The 18,924-nt window shown below is 43.1% G+C and overlaps 1 protein-coding gene across 2 annotated transcripts in view; it reads left to right on the top strand.

Annotated features, from left to right (window-relative positions):
* Window positions 1-16,438, top strand: part of LOC115559136 (FERM domain-containing protein 5) — a 66,433-nt gene extending 49,995 nt beyond the window's left edge. For both annotated transcript variants that reach the window (XM_030377838.1, XM_030377837.1), the window contains exons 6-15: window positions 1,701-1,798; window positions 3,143-3,266; window positions 4,549-4,636; window positions 4,818-4,906; window positions 5,013-5,076; window positions 6,522-6,613; window positions 6,807-6,881; window positions 7,088-7,156; window positions 8,131-8,237; window positions 12,619-16,438. In XM_030377838.1, the coding sequence (XP_030233698.1) occupies window positions 1,701-1,798; window positions 3,143-3,266; window positions 4,549-4,636; window positions 4,818-4,906; window positions 5,013-5,076; window positions 6,522-6,613; window positions 6,807-6,881; window positions 7,088-7,156; window positions 8,131-8,237; window positions 12,619-13,247 (1,435 nt within the window). In that variant the 3' untranslated portion in view covers window positions 13,248-16,438. The remainder of the gene's footprint in view (window positions 1-1,700; window positions 1,799-3,142; window positions 3,267-4,548; window positions 4,637-4,817; window positions 4,907-5,012; window positions 5,077-6,521; window positions 6,614-6,806; window positions 6,882-7,087; window positions 7,157-8,130; window positions 8,238-12,618) is intronic.
* Window positions 16,439-18,924: the final 2,486 nt, after the last annotated feature.

Here is an 18,924-nt window from a genome sequence, read left to right as displayed (position 1 = left end):
AGGTGCTGCTTTCATACTATCATTACTATTGGTGCTGCTATTATTACATTATTACTATGGGGTGGCTATCATCACATCCTTACTGTAGGTGTTGCTATCATTATATTATTACTGTAGGTGCTGCTATCACTACATCATTACTATAGGGGTGCCTATCATTATATCATTACTGTAGGTGCTGCTACCACTACATCATTACTATAGGGGTGCCTATCATTATATCATTGCGGTAATGTCCATAATACACGCCAACTAGGTGGCTGTCACACTCCACCTCAGTAACTTTTAACGGGGCTCCTTCAGACAAGGACGCAGGGTGGTTGCGTTGAAAACTGGTTAATTGTAAGGTTTGCAGATGATTTATGACGCTTGAGCTCCCATGTTGCAATGCAGGAGATCTCTCTCAAGAGCGTGTGTGGTGATGGCTGGTTTAAACCGCAGATTTGCAGCCTCCCCCAGCCACACAGTCCAATCATTCTGACTTGGGCCAGGTTGCTTAAACCAGCCATCGTCCACACACACTCCCACAATCATTGCTATAGGTGTTGCTATCATTACATCATTAGTAGAGGTGTTGACTATCATAACATCATAGGTGTTGCTATCATACTATCAGTGCTATCGGTGTTGCTAACATTATATCATTACTATCCTACTATCACTACAATAGGTGTTGCTTTCATACTATCAATGTTGCTATCAAACTATCAATACGATAGGTGTTGCTCATATTATATCGTTACTAAAGGTGTTGCTATCATACAATCAATACAATCGGTATTGCTATCCTTACATTGTTACAATTGTTGTTGCCAGGGCCGTTTCTAGGCAAAGGCAACCTAGGTGATGTCAAGGGACATCACCTAGAGATCATCCCCCTAGAGCCTTTACGAAAAAAATGTCACCCCACCTAGGCATATACATATGGGGGGCTGTCTCCAGATATATATTTGTATTGTCAAATGTTTAGTTTTTCCCAGCTATCTCCAAATGTAAGTATTTGCAATTCCCAACAAATGTCTTTGTTTTCTGTGTGATGAAGATGAAAGATGATGGGGGAGGGACCAGCTGTGCATGTTCAGTTCAATTTCTGCATTTGATGCCATTTTTCCTGAAGATGGTGTTTCTTATCCGCGGTGCGGGGGGAGTAGGAGATCTCGCCTAGGGTGCCAGAATGGCCAAGAAGCCACTAGGCGTTGCTATCATTACATCATTAGTACAGGTGTTGCTAACATACTATCATTACTATCAGGGTTGCTAGTATTACATTATAACTATAGGTGTTGATGTCAAACCATCATTGCTATCGTTGTTGCTATCATTACATTGTTACTAAAGGTATCATTACATCATTGTTGGGATAGAAAGTAGGGAGAAGGAGACAACGCTTTTGTCTCAAAACACACACACACACACACACACACACACACACACACACACACACACACACACACACACACACACACACACACACACACACACACACACACACACACACACACACACACACACAGCCCTTTGGGCCCTCTTTGCGGATATATTGTGAAGCCTTCCTCACCCAAAGCAGTCTATAAATAAGTCATTAGCCCTCTTTGCTTTAGATCTGCACAGTGGGGAGTAGTTTGGTTCTGGTCCTCCTTATCACGGACCAGAACCTGATGTGTGTGTGTGCGTGTGTGTGTGTGTGCTCTGGTCCACAGATACCTGGTCTTCCTACAGATTAAGAGGGATCTGTATCACGGCCGACTTCTGTGCAAGACCTCGGACGCTGCCCTACTGGCTGCCTACATACTCCAAGGTACACATAATTAACTATTATGCATGGTTTCATCGCCGTATATAAAACCTATTTCAAAAATCCTATCTAAAATATGCAGGGCTATCATTGAGATGCTGGTGATTTCTTCTCCATTAGCGAGACATTGACCTTTTCTGCTTTCTTCATTTTTCATCTGAAAGCCCGCCCACCCCCTTGCCCTCACCCACCCCTAAGTTGGGTTTAGGGCTCATTGGCATTCAGCCGGTGGAAGGAGAACTCGTGGGCTGGTGAGCCCCGCCGATGTGTGTCCTGCAGTGTAAATGCCCCACTGTGTCCTCGAGTGTCCTTATACCTGCGACAGGGAATGACTCTGTGCTGCATTGCTAAGCACCTCATCAGCTCCCACTTCAATTACAGTAGGATGGAGACATCTGGCACGGCCCCAGGCGTCCACTTTAACACAACTTTAGGTTATTGCATTTGTTTAAGAGCTTTCGGTAGAAACATCTTCATCTTTGTTTTTCCTCCGTAGTTTTTCTTTTATATAGAACATATAGCAGATTCAACTTTTCAATGATTTGATGACTCAATCATTATCTTTATTTTATAATATAGTCATTATATTGTAAAAGTATTATGTAATGACTAGAATAAAACAAAGATAATTGAACGCTATATTTTTCTCTATAAACGTGGATATATATTCATTTGATATGGTCGTGTATGCTGGGGCTGTGGCAGAGATGTTTATATTTCACATTAACATAAACAGGTTTAGTAATTTCCATAGCTGTGTATTTTTCTTTATTTCTTCATATTCCTTTTCTGGTGGTGCTGTAGCAGAGCTCTTTATATTTTACATTAAAGGCTATTTATCTTAAATTATGCAGGATATGTTCCTGTGTGGTGCAGACATAGCTCTATATTAATCTTTCCAAATGTATATCTTTCTATTGTTGTCCTGTGTGGGAGTGGTGTTGTAAGGGCTCTTTATATTCAACGTATAGAAAGTGTGTTTACATTTCTAGATTTATATCTTTCTATTATTGCCCTGTGTGGAGGTGGTGGTGGTGGAAGAGCTCCTTATATTAACATACATCAAATCTTTACCTTTCTATATTTATGTCCTCATGTTGCTGTCCTTGGTGGTGGTGGGTGTGTAAGAGTTCTTTCTATTTGACGTATATAAAGTGTGTTCACTTTTCTATATTAAATATAGAAACGTATAGAAACTTAAATATCTAGAAAGGTATATTAAATATAGAAGGGTACATGTCCATGTTGTCCTGTGCAGTGGTGGTGTTGCAGCGGAGCACTCTATACTTAACAGGAATGTGTATGAAGTGTATTTATCCCTGTGCGTCATTGTCCTCTGTGGGGCAGCGGAGATCGGGGACTACGACCCGGGGAAACACCCCGAGGGCTACAGCTCCAAGTTCCAGTTCTTCCCCAAACACTCGGAGCGGCTTGAGCGCCGCATCTCAGACATCCACAAGACCGAGCTGATGTAAGGCGACACCTGGCCCCGCGCCGTGTTCTCCTCCAGGCAAACCCCCCCCCCCCCCCCCCCCCCCCCACACACGTCTCCACCCACACCCCCGGACCGGCCAGCGGGCCAACCTTCAGACACGCAGACCAGCCATCCCTCAACCAAAGGACAGCAGCACCACCACGAGCAGATGTCTCAGGCAGCCTGTGCTGTGGTCAGGGCTGTTGTAGAAACAATACTGTTTTACCATGATTCAGTTATTTAGCTTTGTGCCCAAAGTGGCAGTATTTCTTTCTAGGGCTCCTTGCATAAACTCTAAATACTCTAAGGGAGCAGGTGTACACTTTCTATTCGCCTTATAAACAGTCGTTGGAAAGAATGAAGTAAATAAAACACACCAACACATGTTTTCTGCAGTTGGTGTCAGCTTTATATTCAGGAGAGGACATTTCCAATCCAAACCATACCACAACGTTTATATTCAGTATGAAAGACCAGTGTCAATAGATATTCATGGTAATAGATATGTCATTTGAGATCCGCCTTTTATGCTGAGTATTCGCCTGTAATTGTATTCCTCTTCCTACTGCTCTATGATACTGTGTGTGTGTGTGTGTGTGTGTGTGTGTGTGTGTGTGTGTGTGTGTGTGTGTGTGTGTGTGTGTGTGTGTGTGTGTGTGTGTGTGTGTGTGTGTGTGTGTGTGTGTGTGTGCATTGAAGCACTGTGTCATGACTTTTTCAAGCCTCCTTCCTCCTTTCCTTCCTGTAAACAAACCTCTCTCGTCAGGCCCTTCATCTTCTAGTCTTCTAATCTTCTGCTCTTTCCCTTTCTATGGTTCTATCTTTCTTTATCTCTCCCTCAACTCCCTTTTTCTTCTCTGACGTCTTTCTCTTTGTGTTACGTCTCTTTCTCATCTAAACCAATAATCGCGGAACTATAGCGTCCTCTAGTGTTTATCTTTGTTATTTTTCAAAGGGAAATAATATATATATAATTTTGTGAATACATTTAATTTCGTTTTCAATGCCATTCATTTTCAATGCAATTTTTTATAATTAGATTAAATGCATTCTTGAATTGAAAGGTCTTTGTTTCTCTACGTCAAGAATTTAAGAAATTAGAAAGGGGAGTTTAGGTTGCAAACCAGTCGGTCTTGCCAGGGCAGAAGCTTCACCAAAGCACAGCTAATTCGGCCCAGTTCTGGCTTACCTTGGCCGGGTTTGTTGACTGCAGGATGGAGCTGGCAGAATAAACACGGTTTAATGTATTTTGTTTCTGTGTTTTCTTTGTTCCAACCAGAGGACAGTCTCCAGACACATCTGAACTCAACTTCCTACAGAAAGCTCAGAGTCTGGAGACGTACGGCATCGATCCTCACCCCTGCAAGGTAACACATAATGTTACTACTGTTGGAAAAATACTATTACATTGACACACTATGTTTGTGTGTGTGTGTGTGTGTGTGTGTGTGTGTGTGTGTGTGTGTGTGTGTGTGTGTGTGTGTGTGTGTGTGTGTGTGTGTGTGCGTGTGTGTGTGTGTGTTTTAACGATGCTTCTGTCTTTCCCAGGATGTGTCTGGTAACCCAGCCTTCTTGGCCTTCACTCCATTTGGCTTCACTGTACTCCAAGGAAACAGGAGGATACACTTCCTTAACTGGTGCGTCTGTGTGTCTGTGTGTGTGTGTGTGTGTGTATGTGCATATTACATTTTTCTTTGTCTCTGATCACATCATGTCTCTGCCCGACCGCCCGTCTCCCCACAGGGATGAGGTGACCAAACTCAAGTTTGAGGCAAAGACGTTCCATGTTTACGCTAATCAGAAGGAGGTGAGTGCATGCTGATTTAAAACATCACTCCAATGTCGGATCCATGCTCTCATAGAGAACCAGTCGAGGAACAGCTCACTGATCCATGCTCTCCTAGAGAACCAGTCGAGGAACAGCTCAATGATCCATGCTCTCCTAGAGAACCAGTCGAGGAACAGCTCACTGATCCATGCTCTCCTAGAGAACCAGTCGAGGAACAGCCCACTGATCCATGCTCTCATAGAGAACCAGTCGAGGAACAGCTCACTGATCCATGCTCTCATAGAGAACCAGACAAGGAACAGCTCACTGATCCATGCTCTCATAGAGAACCAGTCGAGGAACAGCTCACTGATCCATCCTCTCCTAGAGAACCAGTCGAGGAACAGCTCACTGATCCATGCTCTCATAGAGACCCAGATGAGGAACAGCTCACTGATCCATGCTCTCATAGAGAACCAGAGGAGGAACAGCCCACTGATCCATGCTCTCATAGAGAACCGCACGAGGAACAGCTCACTGATCCATGCTATAATAGAGAACCACACACTTCTCACAATAGAGAAAGATGCTTGAAGACACAAAGCAAGAAAATACCCAGACTTTGTCGTAGACTATGTTGCATCATATATATACACAGTGTTAACTATTTAGTTATTCTATCATTTAGCCGTTTTCATTTTAAATAAATTATTTGAAGACATTTGTGTAAATATTATTTAGATTGCTGGCTAACTCTTTTTGTTGGATAATACTTGGTTAAAGGCCCCTACCCACTAGGTGACAAACCTCTCAATAATGTTTCTGCCCAGAGGGGGGCTGACGTCAGCTCTGGTAAAGTGGTGAAGTGAGGGGGTTTCAAGACATGTGATTTTGCCGCCAGCGAGGAGGGAGTTAGGAGAACAATGATTTCTCCTAAACGGTTTTAATCATCAGGCCGAGGCACATAGAGTAATGCACTGAGACTGAAATCAACCATTACTGTGTCTACAGCCATCTGAAGAAAATGTCGGAAAAATTACTTTTTTGTTTGACGGGATGATATCTGAATTGTTGTTGTTGACAATTATACGTAAACTTTGGTTTTTCTTTTGGTTGTCATTTTGAATGGCTTTGATTTCTGCTTATCTATGTGTGTACGGCCAAAGTCACCCCCGACTTAAGAAGTCTTTTGACCCAGAACGGAACCCCCCAACCCAAAGCGGCAGTAGTTGCTTTTCAGTTGGCAAGACTTGTCATGCCATGTCAGTCATGCCTATGCTATGACGCATGTTCAAAACAAGCCTATAGCTTTAGAATTTTTATCCAAGAACCTCCAACCGATACTTCAGAAAGCCACATGCCTTTGAACCGAAATAAAACCTGTTTTTAAAAAGATAAAACATTTCTGTTGAACGTGAATCGCCTGAATTTGTATAGCCTCACGCTCAATGAGTGAAAGGTGGCCGCTCTGTTATGTGTTTCAGGATAAGAAGATCATCCTGACGTACTTTGCTCCTACCCCCGAGGCCTGTAAGCACCTGTGGAAGTGTGGAGTGGAGAACCAGGCCTTCTACAAGTCAGTACCACCACCACCACCACCACCACCACCACCACCACCACCACCTACTGGCTGTTTAACTTGTCATGTAGATGGACATCACTCTCCCTTACACAATTCAATTGCGCTGTTGGAAGGACAAATACGTTTCCTTATACCAAAGCATATAAAACACTCTCTATATATGTATCTCTATCCTTCTCGCCCCCAGGTTGGAGAAGTCCAGCCAGGTGCGCACGGTGTCCAGTAGTAATCTCTTCTTTAAGGGAAGTCGCTTCAGATACAGGTAGGATACTATCTGTCCGCGCCCAGAGTTTCCGTACACTTTTCTGTACAGCTGTTTACAATGCACTGCTCTGTCATCTGATATAATTTGACATAAGTCTTAGTTTACAATCAAGCAAATACGATGTGCTTGGTTCTATCTCTCTGGGGTAGTGCTGTGATGTCAGTCTTAACGTCTGTTAACATGATAACTCTTCATTATTCTAGTGGAAGAGTTGCAAAAGAAGTGATGGAACAAAGTGCCAAAATAAAGAGAGACCCCCCTGAGATCCACAGGTTAACCCTCTCACCCTACTAACCCTCTCACCCTACTAACCCTCTCACCTCCACTAACCCTCTCACCCCTACTAACCCTCTAACCTCTACTAACCCTCTCACCCCTACTAACCCTCTCACCTCCACTAACCCTCTCACCCCTACTAACCCTCTAACCTCTACTAACCCTCTCACCCCTACTAACCCTCTCACCACTACTAACCCTCTCACCTCTACTAACCCTCTCACCTCTACTAACCCTCTCACCTCTACTAACCCTCTCACCACCCTCCTAACCCTCTCACCTCTACTAACCCTCTCACCTCTACTAACCCTCTCACCTCTACTAACCCTCTCACCTCTACTAACCCTCTCACCTCTACTAACCCTCTCACCTCTACTATACCTCTCACCCTACTAACCCTCTCACCTCTACTAACCCTCTCACCTCTACTAACGCTCTCACCCCTACTAACCCTCTCACCTCTACTAACCCTCTCACCTCTACTAACCCTCTCACCCTACTAACCCTCTCACCTCTACTAACCCTCTCACCTCTACTAACCCTCTCACCACCTCTACTAACCCTCTCACCCCTACTAACCCTCTCACCCCTACTAACCCTCTCACCCCTACTAACCCTCTCACCTCTACTAACCCTCTCACCTCTACTAACCCTCTCACCACCCTCCTAACCCTCTCACCTCTACTAACCCTCTCACCTCTACTAACCCTCTCACCCCTACTAACCCTCTCACCCCTACTAACCCCATCACCACCCTACTAACCCTCTCACCACCTCTACTAACCCACTCACCTCTACTAACCCTCTCACCTCTACTAACCCTCTCACCACCTCTACCTCACCACGGGGGTTATGTGATCCGTTGCACCCCTACTCACAACCCTAATAACCTCTCACTCAACCTTCAATGACTTTCGTCGTGCAAGATCTATCTGTGTGACTAATGAAAGTGTGTGTTGTATGTGTATAGAGCTGGCCTGGTCCCTAGTAGGAGTTGTCCCTCCATCACCCATGGCCCTCGTCTGACCAGTGTTCCCCGCACCCGACGGAGGGCTGTCCACATCTCCATCATGGAAGGTAACTTACACACAAGCATTTGCCCTATTGAAACAAACCCATGAAATGCGCCAGACCCCCAAACACACATAACCAAAAACATACACAACCATGCACACAACAAACCAAAAAGTTTGTCCTCCGGATGTCGTTCTTTCAATTCATAGATTTGCTCACTAGAGCAGCCAAGGACAAAAACAAAAACTTCCTCTCAACAGTAATTTGAGTGCCTTTGTCGTTGAGTATCTTTGTCACACTTGCGCACGTCAGACACTCTTTCAGTAGTTAGAATTGTATTTGTCTATCACACATACTCTGCCTTTCTCTGTCTGTTCTACACACACACAAAAGCGTTGATTTGAAGGAATAACTTCTGTGTTAGTGTGGTTTCTGCTTCGAAGTCAAGTACACACCATACTCTGCTAAACATTAGCCAAGGAATGCAATACTTCTACTTATGATAATACAATCAACTCAACTGATGTGCAGTAACAGTTGAAACATTGGGACGGGGGAACGGGTGCAAGGATCAGGACATTTGAAAGATTTGGCTATTTGTCCTCGACATGTCGAGATTTGGACTTTACTGAGATAATATAGACCGGGTAGCCCTGCCCATTCTGCCGGTGATTTGAGTTCACCCTGCAGAAGGGTCTGGAGATGAGCATTACATTTCTTTCTAGTTTCGATGCGTTTTTAATAATAATAATAGTACATTTAATTTAGAGGCGCCTTTCAAGACACCCAAGGTCACCTTACAGAGCATATAGTCATCATAAATCGTTTAAAAAAAAAACAAGAAATTGTTAATTGTTTTTGTGGGAGCCAATCATCAGGCTGGCTTTTCCCCCTGGCGCAAGTTTGGCTGGTTTAACACAATGACGACAGGGAAGCGACGGCAAGCATCCAATTGCGTACCGAGTCGTTTGAACTAGGCCCATTGATCACGCCTCTTGTGCTGAAGAAAATGACAGCAACTTCCCCGGACAAACGTGCAATCTACGATTGAGCTTGGTCTGGCAATAGCCAGGCTAGAGATAATAGGCTACATAAGCAGATCAAACATTGCTAAGAATATAAGTTATGACCTCATAGAAATAAAACTTGCATCACACATTTTGTAGAGTTGACACTTTTGTAGTGCCAATCATGTGATGGATTGACAGATCACAGTGAAGCCCTTCAGACTGATTAAGGGCTACATAAATATACATCTTCAATGTCTGTGACCCCCTTTTGGGACAAGTACACCATCTCACTAGATTTGTGGAGATATTTGAGCATAGGCCTGTACACAAATTCTTTAACATTGATTTAACATCATTGCCTTCAACGGACGCACATCAACACCAACTGCACCAAACACCTAGAAGACCGCTTCTTTAAATTCCCAGGAAGGAGGGAGATAAAAGGCAACTAAACAGATACCAGACACACAACAAAACTGGTTTAGCAGAACAGAATCATCAAATTATATATTAAAACAGTTAAACAAAATAAAACACTTGAATTAGTAATACTTCTTGAACATCATTTTTAAAACAAATGGTTGGTTAAGTTGATTTGGTCAAAATAGTCATAAAATAAGGTAAGTGTCATCAACTATAACAATTAGAGGGTGGGGCTACAACGGACAGAGTTTGTGATTGGCCGATGTTGTCTTATGTACCGGTACCATAAGATTGGTGACGAAGAAGATGTGGGCAAATGTGGTGAAGAGTGGTGGTTAAGCATTGGGTGTCAAATCAGCATACAACGTATGTAGCATAAACAAAAGGAACTGTCCAAAAGTTTCACTTTTGGACAGTCAAGGCTCTGATAAAGTCAAGGCTCTAGTAATTCCGGCAGAACACTGCTCCCAACTCTCACATGCAAGTGTGTTTGTGTGGTTGTATGTATGAATTTTCAATTGTGTGTGAGTGTGTGTGTGCAGTGTGTTTAGTCGATGTGTTTTACTGTCTCTTGGGTACTTCCACTGTTAGTCTTATCCTCGTCCTAAGAATAGCCCTGTGACAGAGCACGCCATGTGTCACAACTGACCACAGGCCAGGCCATTAAAACAGACTGTGGCACAAAGCAGGGCACATTCCATGACCTTGTGTGTGTCTCTCTCTCTCTCTCTCTCTCTCTCTCTCTCTCTCTCTCTCTCTCTCTCTCTCTCTCTCTCTCTCTCTCTCTCTCTCTCTCTCTCTCTCCCTCTCCCTCTCCCTCTCACTCAGCCTCTCTCTTCTCCCTCTCACTCTGTCTTTTTCTCTCTCTCTCTCTCTCTCTCTCTCTCTCTCTCTCTCTCTGTCTCTCTCTCTCTCAGCCTCTCTCTCTCTCTTTTTCTCTATTTCATTCTGTCTAACAAGCAAGTCAGTGCAGCTGAGGTATTACTAGTATCGTAGAGGTGGTTGTTACTCAGAGTCCGGGGCTCAAGAACACATTAGTGACAAAGAGAAAGAGAGAAGAAGAAGAATCGGGAGGAGCTAAAGAGACAGTGACGTCAGAAAGAGCTTCAAACAGAGTTACATGGATCGGGTCGACATTGAGAAAGACTTAGAGTAAAACACCAGACTGCCAGCCGTCCTCAAGGATTTCGGGGTCCGACCAGTTTAGTTTTCCGTCACCATGGTGAAGTGTCTGATCCGGATCAAGACCAAGGTGAACGTGCACCTGTGCATGGTCAACCACTGCTACCGGGACGTGAGGGTCCGCGTGCTGTCCCTGGGGCCCAGGCTAATGGCAAAGGCCCTAGGGGTCTTCCCTCTGCTCCCTTCTCTCCCCGAATCCTCCTCCAGTCCATCGGGGTCTCGACTGGGGGAGGGATCGACGGCTTCGTCTCGGCTAGGCACCCCCCGGCCTGGGGGGCGCCGCGACCCCCAAGGTAACATTGGATCAATTGACTGAATATGACATATCCTTTATAATGCTACGTCTTTAAAGGCAATATCTCTCTAAAATAAGTTAAAGTTCAAAAACGGTAATAGGTTAAATGAGTAGGTAGGCCTACATTATGGCATACTATTAGTTATTTGGAGACAATATCTCTCAAAATATCAAATAAATAAAATGCGTACAAAGGATAGATAATAATAAGATTGAGGGGAAAATTGATCCACCTTTGCCTGAACAGGGTTGGTGTGGAGGATTGTTTCCTGTTTGTTGGCGGCGGCAGAGTGTGAACGCTTGTTTCCTATGGTTTTGTGTTCTTGGTATGTATGGCGCTAGGTATCCATGAGGTGTCAAGTTACCAAAGGCTTTTGGACGCATGGATTTAGGTTCTCACGCCCCTTACAAGCCACAGCTGTTTTTGCAACGGCTGTGGATATATTTACCAGGGGCTTCATTATTTGATGGGCCTACAGTTTGATATTAACATGCACACGGTGCTGGAGAGTAACCTTCTCTTCTGAAGCCATGAACATAACATGAAGGTTTTCCAAAACAAATTGATTGCAGAGTAGGCGTGCATCATATTTCCGACACGAAAAATAGCTCTCTCTATTATGATTACACATAATAGGGAAAGCAGTTAGACCCCCTCCCTGCCATTTGGTTAGTGGTTCATATCCACTTGCAAGACGTTGCAGAGTCACAAACAATCCTTTCATCATTTCTTTAAATACATCACTTATCATGCAAAAATAGGTGCCTCAAGTCCCTATCTGCCATTCTTTTCAGGGAATGCACTTTATTGAAAGGTGGTTTCCGTCTTTGTTTTGCACAAGGCTTTGTGTGACACAAACATCTTTCGTATTGTCAAGGCTACAGAGCAGCAACGTCATAATGTCTCTCAGACTGCAGTGATTTATCGTTCACATCACATTTTAAATATTCTCGGGTCTTGCGAAGGGTCTCTCCAAGCAGCATTATCAGTTAACCTCATTACAGTGTGTGTGCATGTGGTTGTGAGAGTGGGGGGTTATGTGTGTGTTTCTCAATTTCAGGGTGTGACTTCACAAAAAAAAAGTTAACGTTCAACACATTAATCCATCAACAATGTCCTTGGTAGGGTTAATGCTCGACTGAATAGGTTAATTAAGAAAGTGACTCTCAACGACTGTGTGTGTGGGTGTGGGTGTGTGTGGGTAGGTGTGTGAGTAGGTTGCTGGGTGGGTGGGTGCCTTTGTGTACTGGCCTGCTTTAGCCAGGCCAGTACATATATACACACAAAGACATCATACAGTAACACTACTTGGTCATTGTGGCAGAATGATCTATACCATTTTTCATTACCAACCAACTGTGATGATCAATAAGTAACTCCACATCAGCTGCATCCATCCATGTTATTGATCTTATTTTATGAATACGATTCCACTTCCTTTCCTGTCACCTTGTTGCCCTGTAGCACATTGTATTGCAGTTTTACAGGAAAAAAACGTTTGAATAACTAACTGAATGATTGATTGGCGCGCAGGTCTGGAGTCGCTCCGGGACAGTGCCCATTCCACGCCGGTGCGCTCCGTCTCCCACGGCGACACCTTCATGCGGCGCTCGCGGGGCCACCTGGCGGACAGCAGGGAGGCCGGCCCCTCGGGGTCGGGGGTCATCTCGGACGAGGCCTACAGCCCGTCGGACAGCGTGCTGCCCACGCCCGTGGCCGAGCACGGCGGCGCCGAGATGTCGCTGGGCCGCCACCTCAACGGGACGTCCCGCGGAGCCGGCGACGAGGAGGGGGGGGCGGAGTCAGAGACGGCCCAGGAGAGGGGGGGCCAGGGGGCGGAGCCGGGCCCGGGCAAGAGGGGGGCGTTGCGGGCGGGGGGGAGGAGCAGGACCTCGACCCCCGGGGGCGCCGGCGGGGACGTGGAGGAGCTGAACAAGTTTGTTCTGAGCGTCCTGCGCCTGTTCCTGGTCACCATGGGTCTGCTGGGGGCACTGCTGCTGCTGCTGCTGGTGCTGACCGAGTCGGACCTGGACATCGCCTTCCTCCGGGACATCCGCAGGACGCCAGAGTTCCAGCAGTTCCACCTGGAGTACTTCTGCCCGCTGCGGCGCTGGCTCGCCTGTAAGGTACGCTGGATGGGCGGCTTCCTCGTCAGCCAATAAGAGGAAAGCAAACAGACACTTCCTGCTGAGCATGGGAGCCCAATCAGAATACAGAACATAGACAGTGTTTCAATCACAAGCCAAGGACCGCCCCCTTTTCCTCTGGTAAACATGTTGTGGGTTTTTTTCATATTTAGAATTTTGTTAAAGCATTAATGACAGGAAGCTGAAACCTCATCTTTTAATATAGGTCATTTTGAGATCATTTTGCTTTGTCACGGCAACAGGGTTTTCACAGGGTGCAAAGCCGAAAGGAAGTTGAAGGCAATAATAACTTCAGAGAAAGAAGATATTATTCGAGGATTGGGTTGCCTTCATTTTTTACTCATGTTTTATGTTGACAAATTCTTGTAAGAAAGGGAATAAACGAGATGTCGGTCTGTGTGGTTTGCAAGACTTCAATTGACCTGTGGATTGATCAAGGATGAGAACATTTAAAGGAAGAAAAGCAACAGTATGTGGGCCAGCAACGCAGAGAATATCACCGTGTTTGATACCCGACCCGAAAAAAACTAACGTATGTATGGCTGCTGCTACGAGTTGAAAGTGGTGATTAAAGTCTGAAAGTGTTGGATGGGAACAGAGTGGTGCTTTTTTTTCATGTAGGATGAGCTTGAGTCAAACACTGAAACCATACTGGTTTCAACCAAGGAACACAAAAGCTTTGATTATGTTGATACACATTTCTGTAGTTTCGGTGGTTTGCATCTCAGAATGATAAAGAGATATTTTGAAGCCCCAGTTTTCCTTCTGGAGGTCTGATGTTGGTTTCTGGTATTTGACTTCACCCTGGCTGGGTTACTTTGAGGTTTGTCCTGGACCATGGCTCACAATTTTATCTAAACTAGGGTGGCTTTCGAACAACCTTATCCAGTCAATTTCATATATTACTTTAAAACCAAATCTTGTAGAAAGTCAAAACAATGGCTTTTTAGAGCTGGGCATTAATGTCAAAAACTAAAAAATGTACATAGTAATTGCATTAAAATCACTTATAATATGATTTGTAATGGTACCCAATTACCAATCTTTACAAATATGGAAGACCGGCTTCAATATAACTGCCAAAAAGCCATGAAACCTAACCACTTGTTTAACAGATCAAGGCCAAAAGACAACACTTAAGCTACATCGCAATATTTTGATAAAAAAAGTTATAGCCTGGGCTACATCTAGGCTGTTATCACGATATTCAATATATTATAATCAATACATTGCCCATCTTCACAGCTTTCCATAAAAAAACAGTGCTAGTGAAACAGATGCTTCTTAAGAAATAAGCCTGTTTTGGTTTCATGTTTTGAATGTGTATTGTGAGCAGACATTCAAGATCTATGGTTGGTAAGCATGTGGTCCACTGGCATGCATGGTCTCGCGCGTCACAATAAGAAGGATGACGGCATGAAGAAATGCTCATCAAACACCATAAAGTTTGACGAGCATGAAATGCAAGTTGAAACGTACAAGTGGAATAAAATGTGAATGTTGGAATGGAATCGATGAGCCGAAGTGGAGAGGACAACATTCTGCACACCTGTAAACATAACTAAGAATTGATAAATACTCGATAAGATACCTTGCCTTTGTAAGGACTTTGTAGGAAGGTGTTGTGTTGTCCAAGTTTATGTAACGTAAGTCAATAATATTGATACATATCAACTCCTGAGTGAGTACAAAAGGAACATTGGTTTTCATTTTTTTTTCGTCATTTACTCTGGTAGTTGAAAGAATATAGCGCAGTGTTATTGAAATTTGACGGCCACAACTTTTTTTGGTAGACTTTTGATTGATGTGCAATACTTTTCAATAGTCAGAACCGACTTTTATGAAATGCTATTTTACTGTCACAAAGCCTCTGCAGACTGTAAAATAAAACCCATGCAAATATTTTCCCATAGCGGAGCATTAAGAAAGATGATATTCCCTTTTTATTTTTGCTTTTAGACCCACTTCTTACTAGTGGGGTCACAATATCTAGTTAATCTGTAAATGCCAACCACGTTAATATGACAGTGTTTTGTATAAATGCTTATCTCCCTAGTATGTTTGTTCCATTCTTAGTGGAAAGAAGGTAGCCTACTACTTTCATGAATATGTACATTTTAGCAACAAGACTGGGCTTTAAAGGAGGCATCGTGATTTACGTACAATCATGTAATATCTATCATCAATGTGTCTACCAAAGAAGACCTGTTATCCCCTAATGTCTTTACCAGAAATTGATCTGGTGTCAATGGATGGATACCCTGTGCAATCCTTCTCCAGCCATACTAGATGGCACTCCTCCCACACACTCTCTTTCTCTCATCACAGCTCTTACAGCCAAAGGAACTTAACTAGATCCTGAAGCAACATTGAACATAAGAGAAGAGAAGATAATAAGATGGCTGATATTAGAACCACACCATCCTACAGGAAAAGGCTTTATTTTTTCTCTATCTCTGAAAAGTTTTGCACACTGGCATGAATTCATTTATTGGGTGTGGAAATGTGCAGTCATAAATGCCACAAATAAATAAAGGTGGTTTGTATATTCAGATGATTGGTGGATGTATTTTTGGGGGGGTTGTCGTAAGATAAATGTTGATAGATACTAGCAATGCCAGTGAAGGCCAATCAGTGGATGTTTGTATACCTCCTTGTCCACATTGTACACCTTGGATTATCGTTTTATATCAATGTACGAAATGAGCAATAACTCTGTGATCATTTAATATGTTGACAATGTGTAAAATGATAAACAAGATCTTTTATTTTGTTCTATTTTCCATTTATTGAAAATGATATACCTGTGGTTTGGGGATGTGTAGAGTTATTTATGAATGGAGGTTGGAATGTGCAGTGTTTAGGGTTAAAAGATAAGAAAATACATAATATATTAATATAATCTACTCAAGGTTCATCCGATTGAAATGAGTACAATTATGCGTACTATAAATTATATTAATGGGGACTTACAAAAGATGTGCTTAAAGGATGAATTGGAGTGTAAACACACGTAGGATACATAAATGTACTTCACTTTATCTGTGGTCGAATAGCAGGACTCCCTCCTGTACAGTCTCCATGCATATACACCTCTCACCAAGCATGAGTTTTGTTACCTCTGGAAATGCCTGCTTCATTCTCCAATGACAGGCCTAAAATGAGGGTCAAATAATTCATCAATAAATATATATTCTTAAAATGGAGTGCCTTATCTGTTGAATTTAAATGTACTTCAATGTGAATCGTCAGGTCATTTCTTTTGTTAGGCCAACTGGAAACAAATATTTTGCTTGACCACAGCACCATCTAGTGTTAGCCCTTGAAAGGACTGATGCTTAGAATGGCAATGGCTTTGAAAAGATTGTTTTGTGTAGATTATATTTGCTTGAAGATATTTCTTAACACTTCTGTTAAATCAATAGACTAATTAATGTATTTCACGGAACAGGATTCAGAAGCAAACCCAAACTCTTCCACAAAGTAACACAAGAAGAAACCAAAACACATTCAAATCAAACCACTTTCCTTTATCTGCGAAGTGATTGCGCTTGCTCTGGCAAAGACGAGTGTTTTGCAAGGCCCATCACTACATGTCCATAAAAAATTAAAACTGCTACTGACATAACACGTAATGACCTAGCCTAGATAAAAAAGAACAAAAATTGGTCGACCACTACCATACAAAATGAGGTAGAAAGGATGCGCTTCAGTTGGTGAAGATGTGCAGTCTCCCTTCGCGGTTGCCCTGGTGGGGTGGCAGGCGGCGGGGACATCTGGGTGGACAGGTGGTCTTCGTCGATGAAGGAGTGCAGCCACTTACCGCTCTCGTGGAACTCATTAAGCCTGTAAGGTTTCTTCGGGCTGGCCAACACAAAGCACTCTGCGTGCTTTGGGTCCCACACAGCCGACAGTACCATCAAATAGCCGCCTTTCAGGAATTTTCTTAAAGGAAATATTAGTTATTATCCATCATTATATAATTGACCCTCCATGGTACCCAACCTTCCCAGTCACTCCCAAAACCACCCTGGATCCATTTGAAAAAATGCCGAAGAAACAACAACAAGGAAATACCTGATGGACTTCTGTAAGGGAGCAACTTTGGTCATCGCTGATGTGTCGTATAACCTAAAAAATAAAACTCAGTATTGAAAATGCAAAAACCAACTAAATAAATAATTGATGTCTGCTGAACTGAGTCTTGGGGTACAAGGTGACCAACAACAGCTACCAAGTAGCCTCATCGGAGCCGGTCTTTGCAAGAGGTGAGCACACTCCCCTGTGTGGGAGAAGTATGCGCTGTTAAACTCTAGCCCTTCTCCTCTTTGGTGGGGCACACAGCTTCTGCGGATTACTTGGAGTAAACTCAGCAAACATGGTTAATCCCTGGGGCCGCAGAAGGCATGATGAGTGGGTGACATCTACATACACATGTAGGTGTCATAAAGCCCTCCCCGTCTTTTCCTGTAAAAATGGGGTGAACCAGATATCGAGAGATTTACAGTTCTTGGGATCCCGTTGAAGGCAGCCAAGTCAACAAGGTTCATCCCAGTAGTTTAAACAAGTCCCACATTTGGATCAGTGAGAATCTAGTCCTTCATTGTGCTTTCTCCACACTTTTTTCATTAGAATGGGCAAGATAAGGCAAGGCAAGGCAAGGCAACTTTATTTATATAGCACTTTTCATTCACAAGGCAGACTCAAAGTGCTTCACATATAAACATTGTCATACAATAAAATAATATAATAGATAAGTAAAAGAAAAACATATGCAAAGAAATGGGTAAAATAGAAAAAGGCATTTTAGTATTAAAATAGAAAATAAAGGCAAAGTTAAAAAAGCTTTTTAGAAAGTGCAATGTATTTAAGATTTTAGCAGAAAGCTATAGCAAACATAAAAGTCTTCAGTCTTGTTTTAAAGGTGCTCAGAGTTGGGGCAAGTCTTAAATCCTCTGGGAGTTTATTCCAGCTATTTGTTGCATAGTAACCAAATCCTGCTTTCCCATGTTTTGTGTTTACTCTGGGGATAATTAACAGATTGGTCTCAGAGGATCTTAGTGGTCTAGGAGGCTGATGCAGTGCAAGGATATCATTTAAATATTTTGGGCCTAAACCATGTAGGGATTTATAGGTTAGCAACATGATTTTAAAATCAATTCTCTGACCTACAGGAAGCCAATGTAACGATTTCAGAATTTGTGTAATATGATCAAATTTTTTGGTCTTTGTTAGAACTCTAGCAGCAGCATTCTGAACAAGCTGAAGCTTCCTCAGAGTTTGTTTTGGGAGACCTGTGAGGAGACCATTGCAGTAATCAAGCTTACTAGTGATAAAGGCATGTACAAGTTTTTGTAAGTCTTCGGTGGACATGAGCCCTCTGTCTTGCTACATTTTTAAGGTGATAATATGCCGATTTTGTAACTGATTTGATGTGACTGTCAAAATGTAAATCTGAATCCATGATAACCCCTAGATTTCTGGCTTTGATTGAGGTTTTCAGGGACAGAGAGTGAAGGTGTTGGGTTACTTTAAGCCTTTCCGTTTTAGAGCCAAATACAATTATCTCTGTTTTGTCCTCATTTAGTTGAAGGAAATTTCGGCACATCCATTCCTTCACTTGCTCAATGCACTGGCACAGCAGATCTATGGGCCGATAGTCATTTGGTGATAGCGATACATAGATTTGCGT

Source organism: Gadus morhua, chromosome 14 (assembly GCF_902167405.1).
Source record: "Gadus morhua chromosome 14, gadMor3.0, whole genome shotgun sequence".
Classification (NCBI taxonomy): Eukaryota; Metazoa; Chordata; class Actinopteri; order Gadiformes; family Gadidae; genus Gadus; species Gadus morhua.
This window is presented reverse-complemented; position numbering and strand designations above follow the sequence as displayed.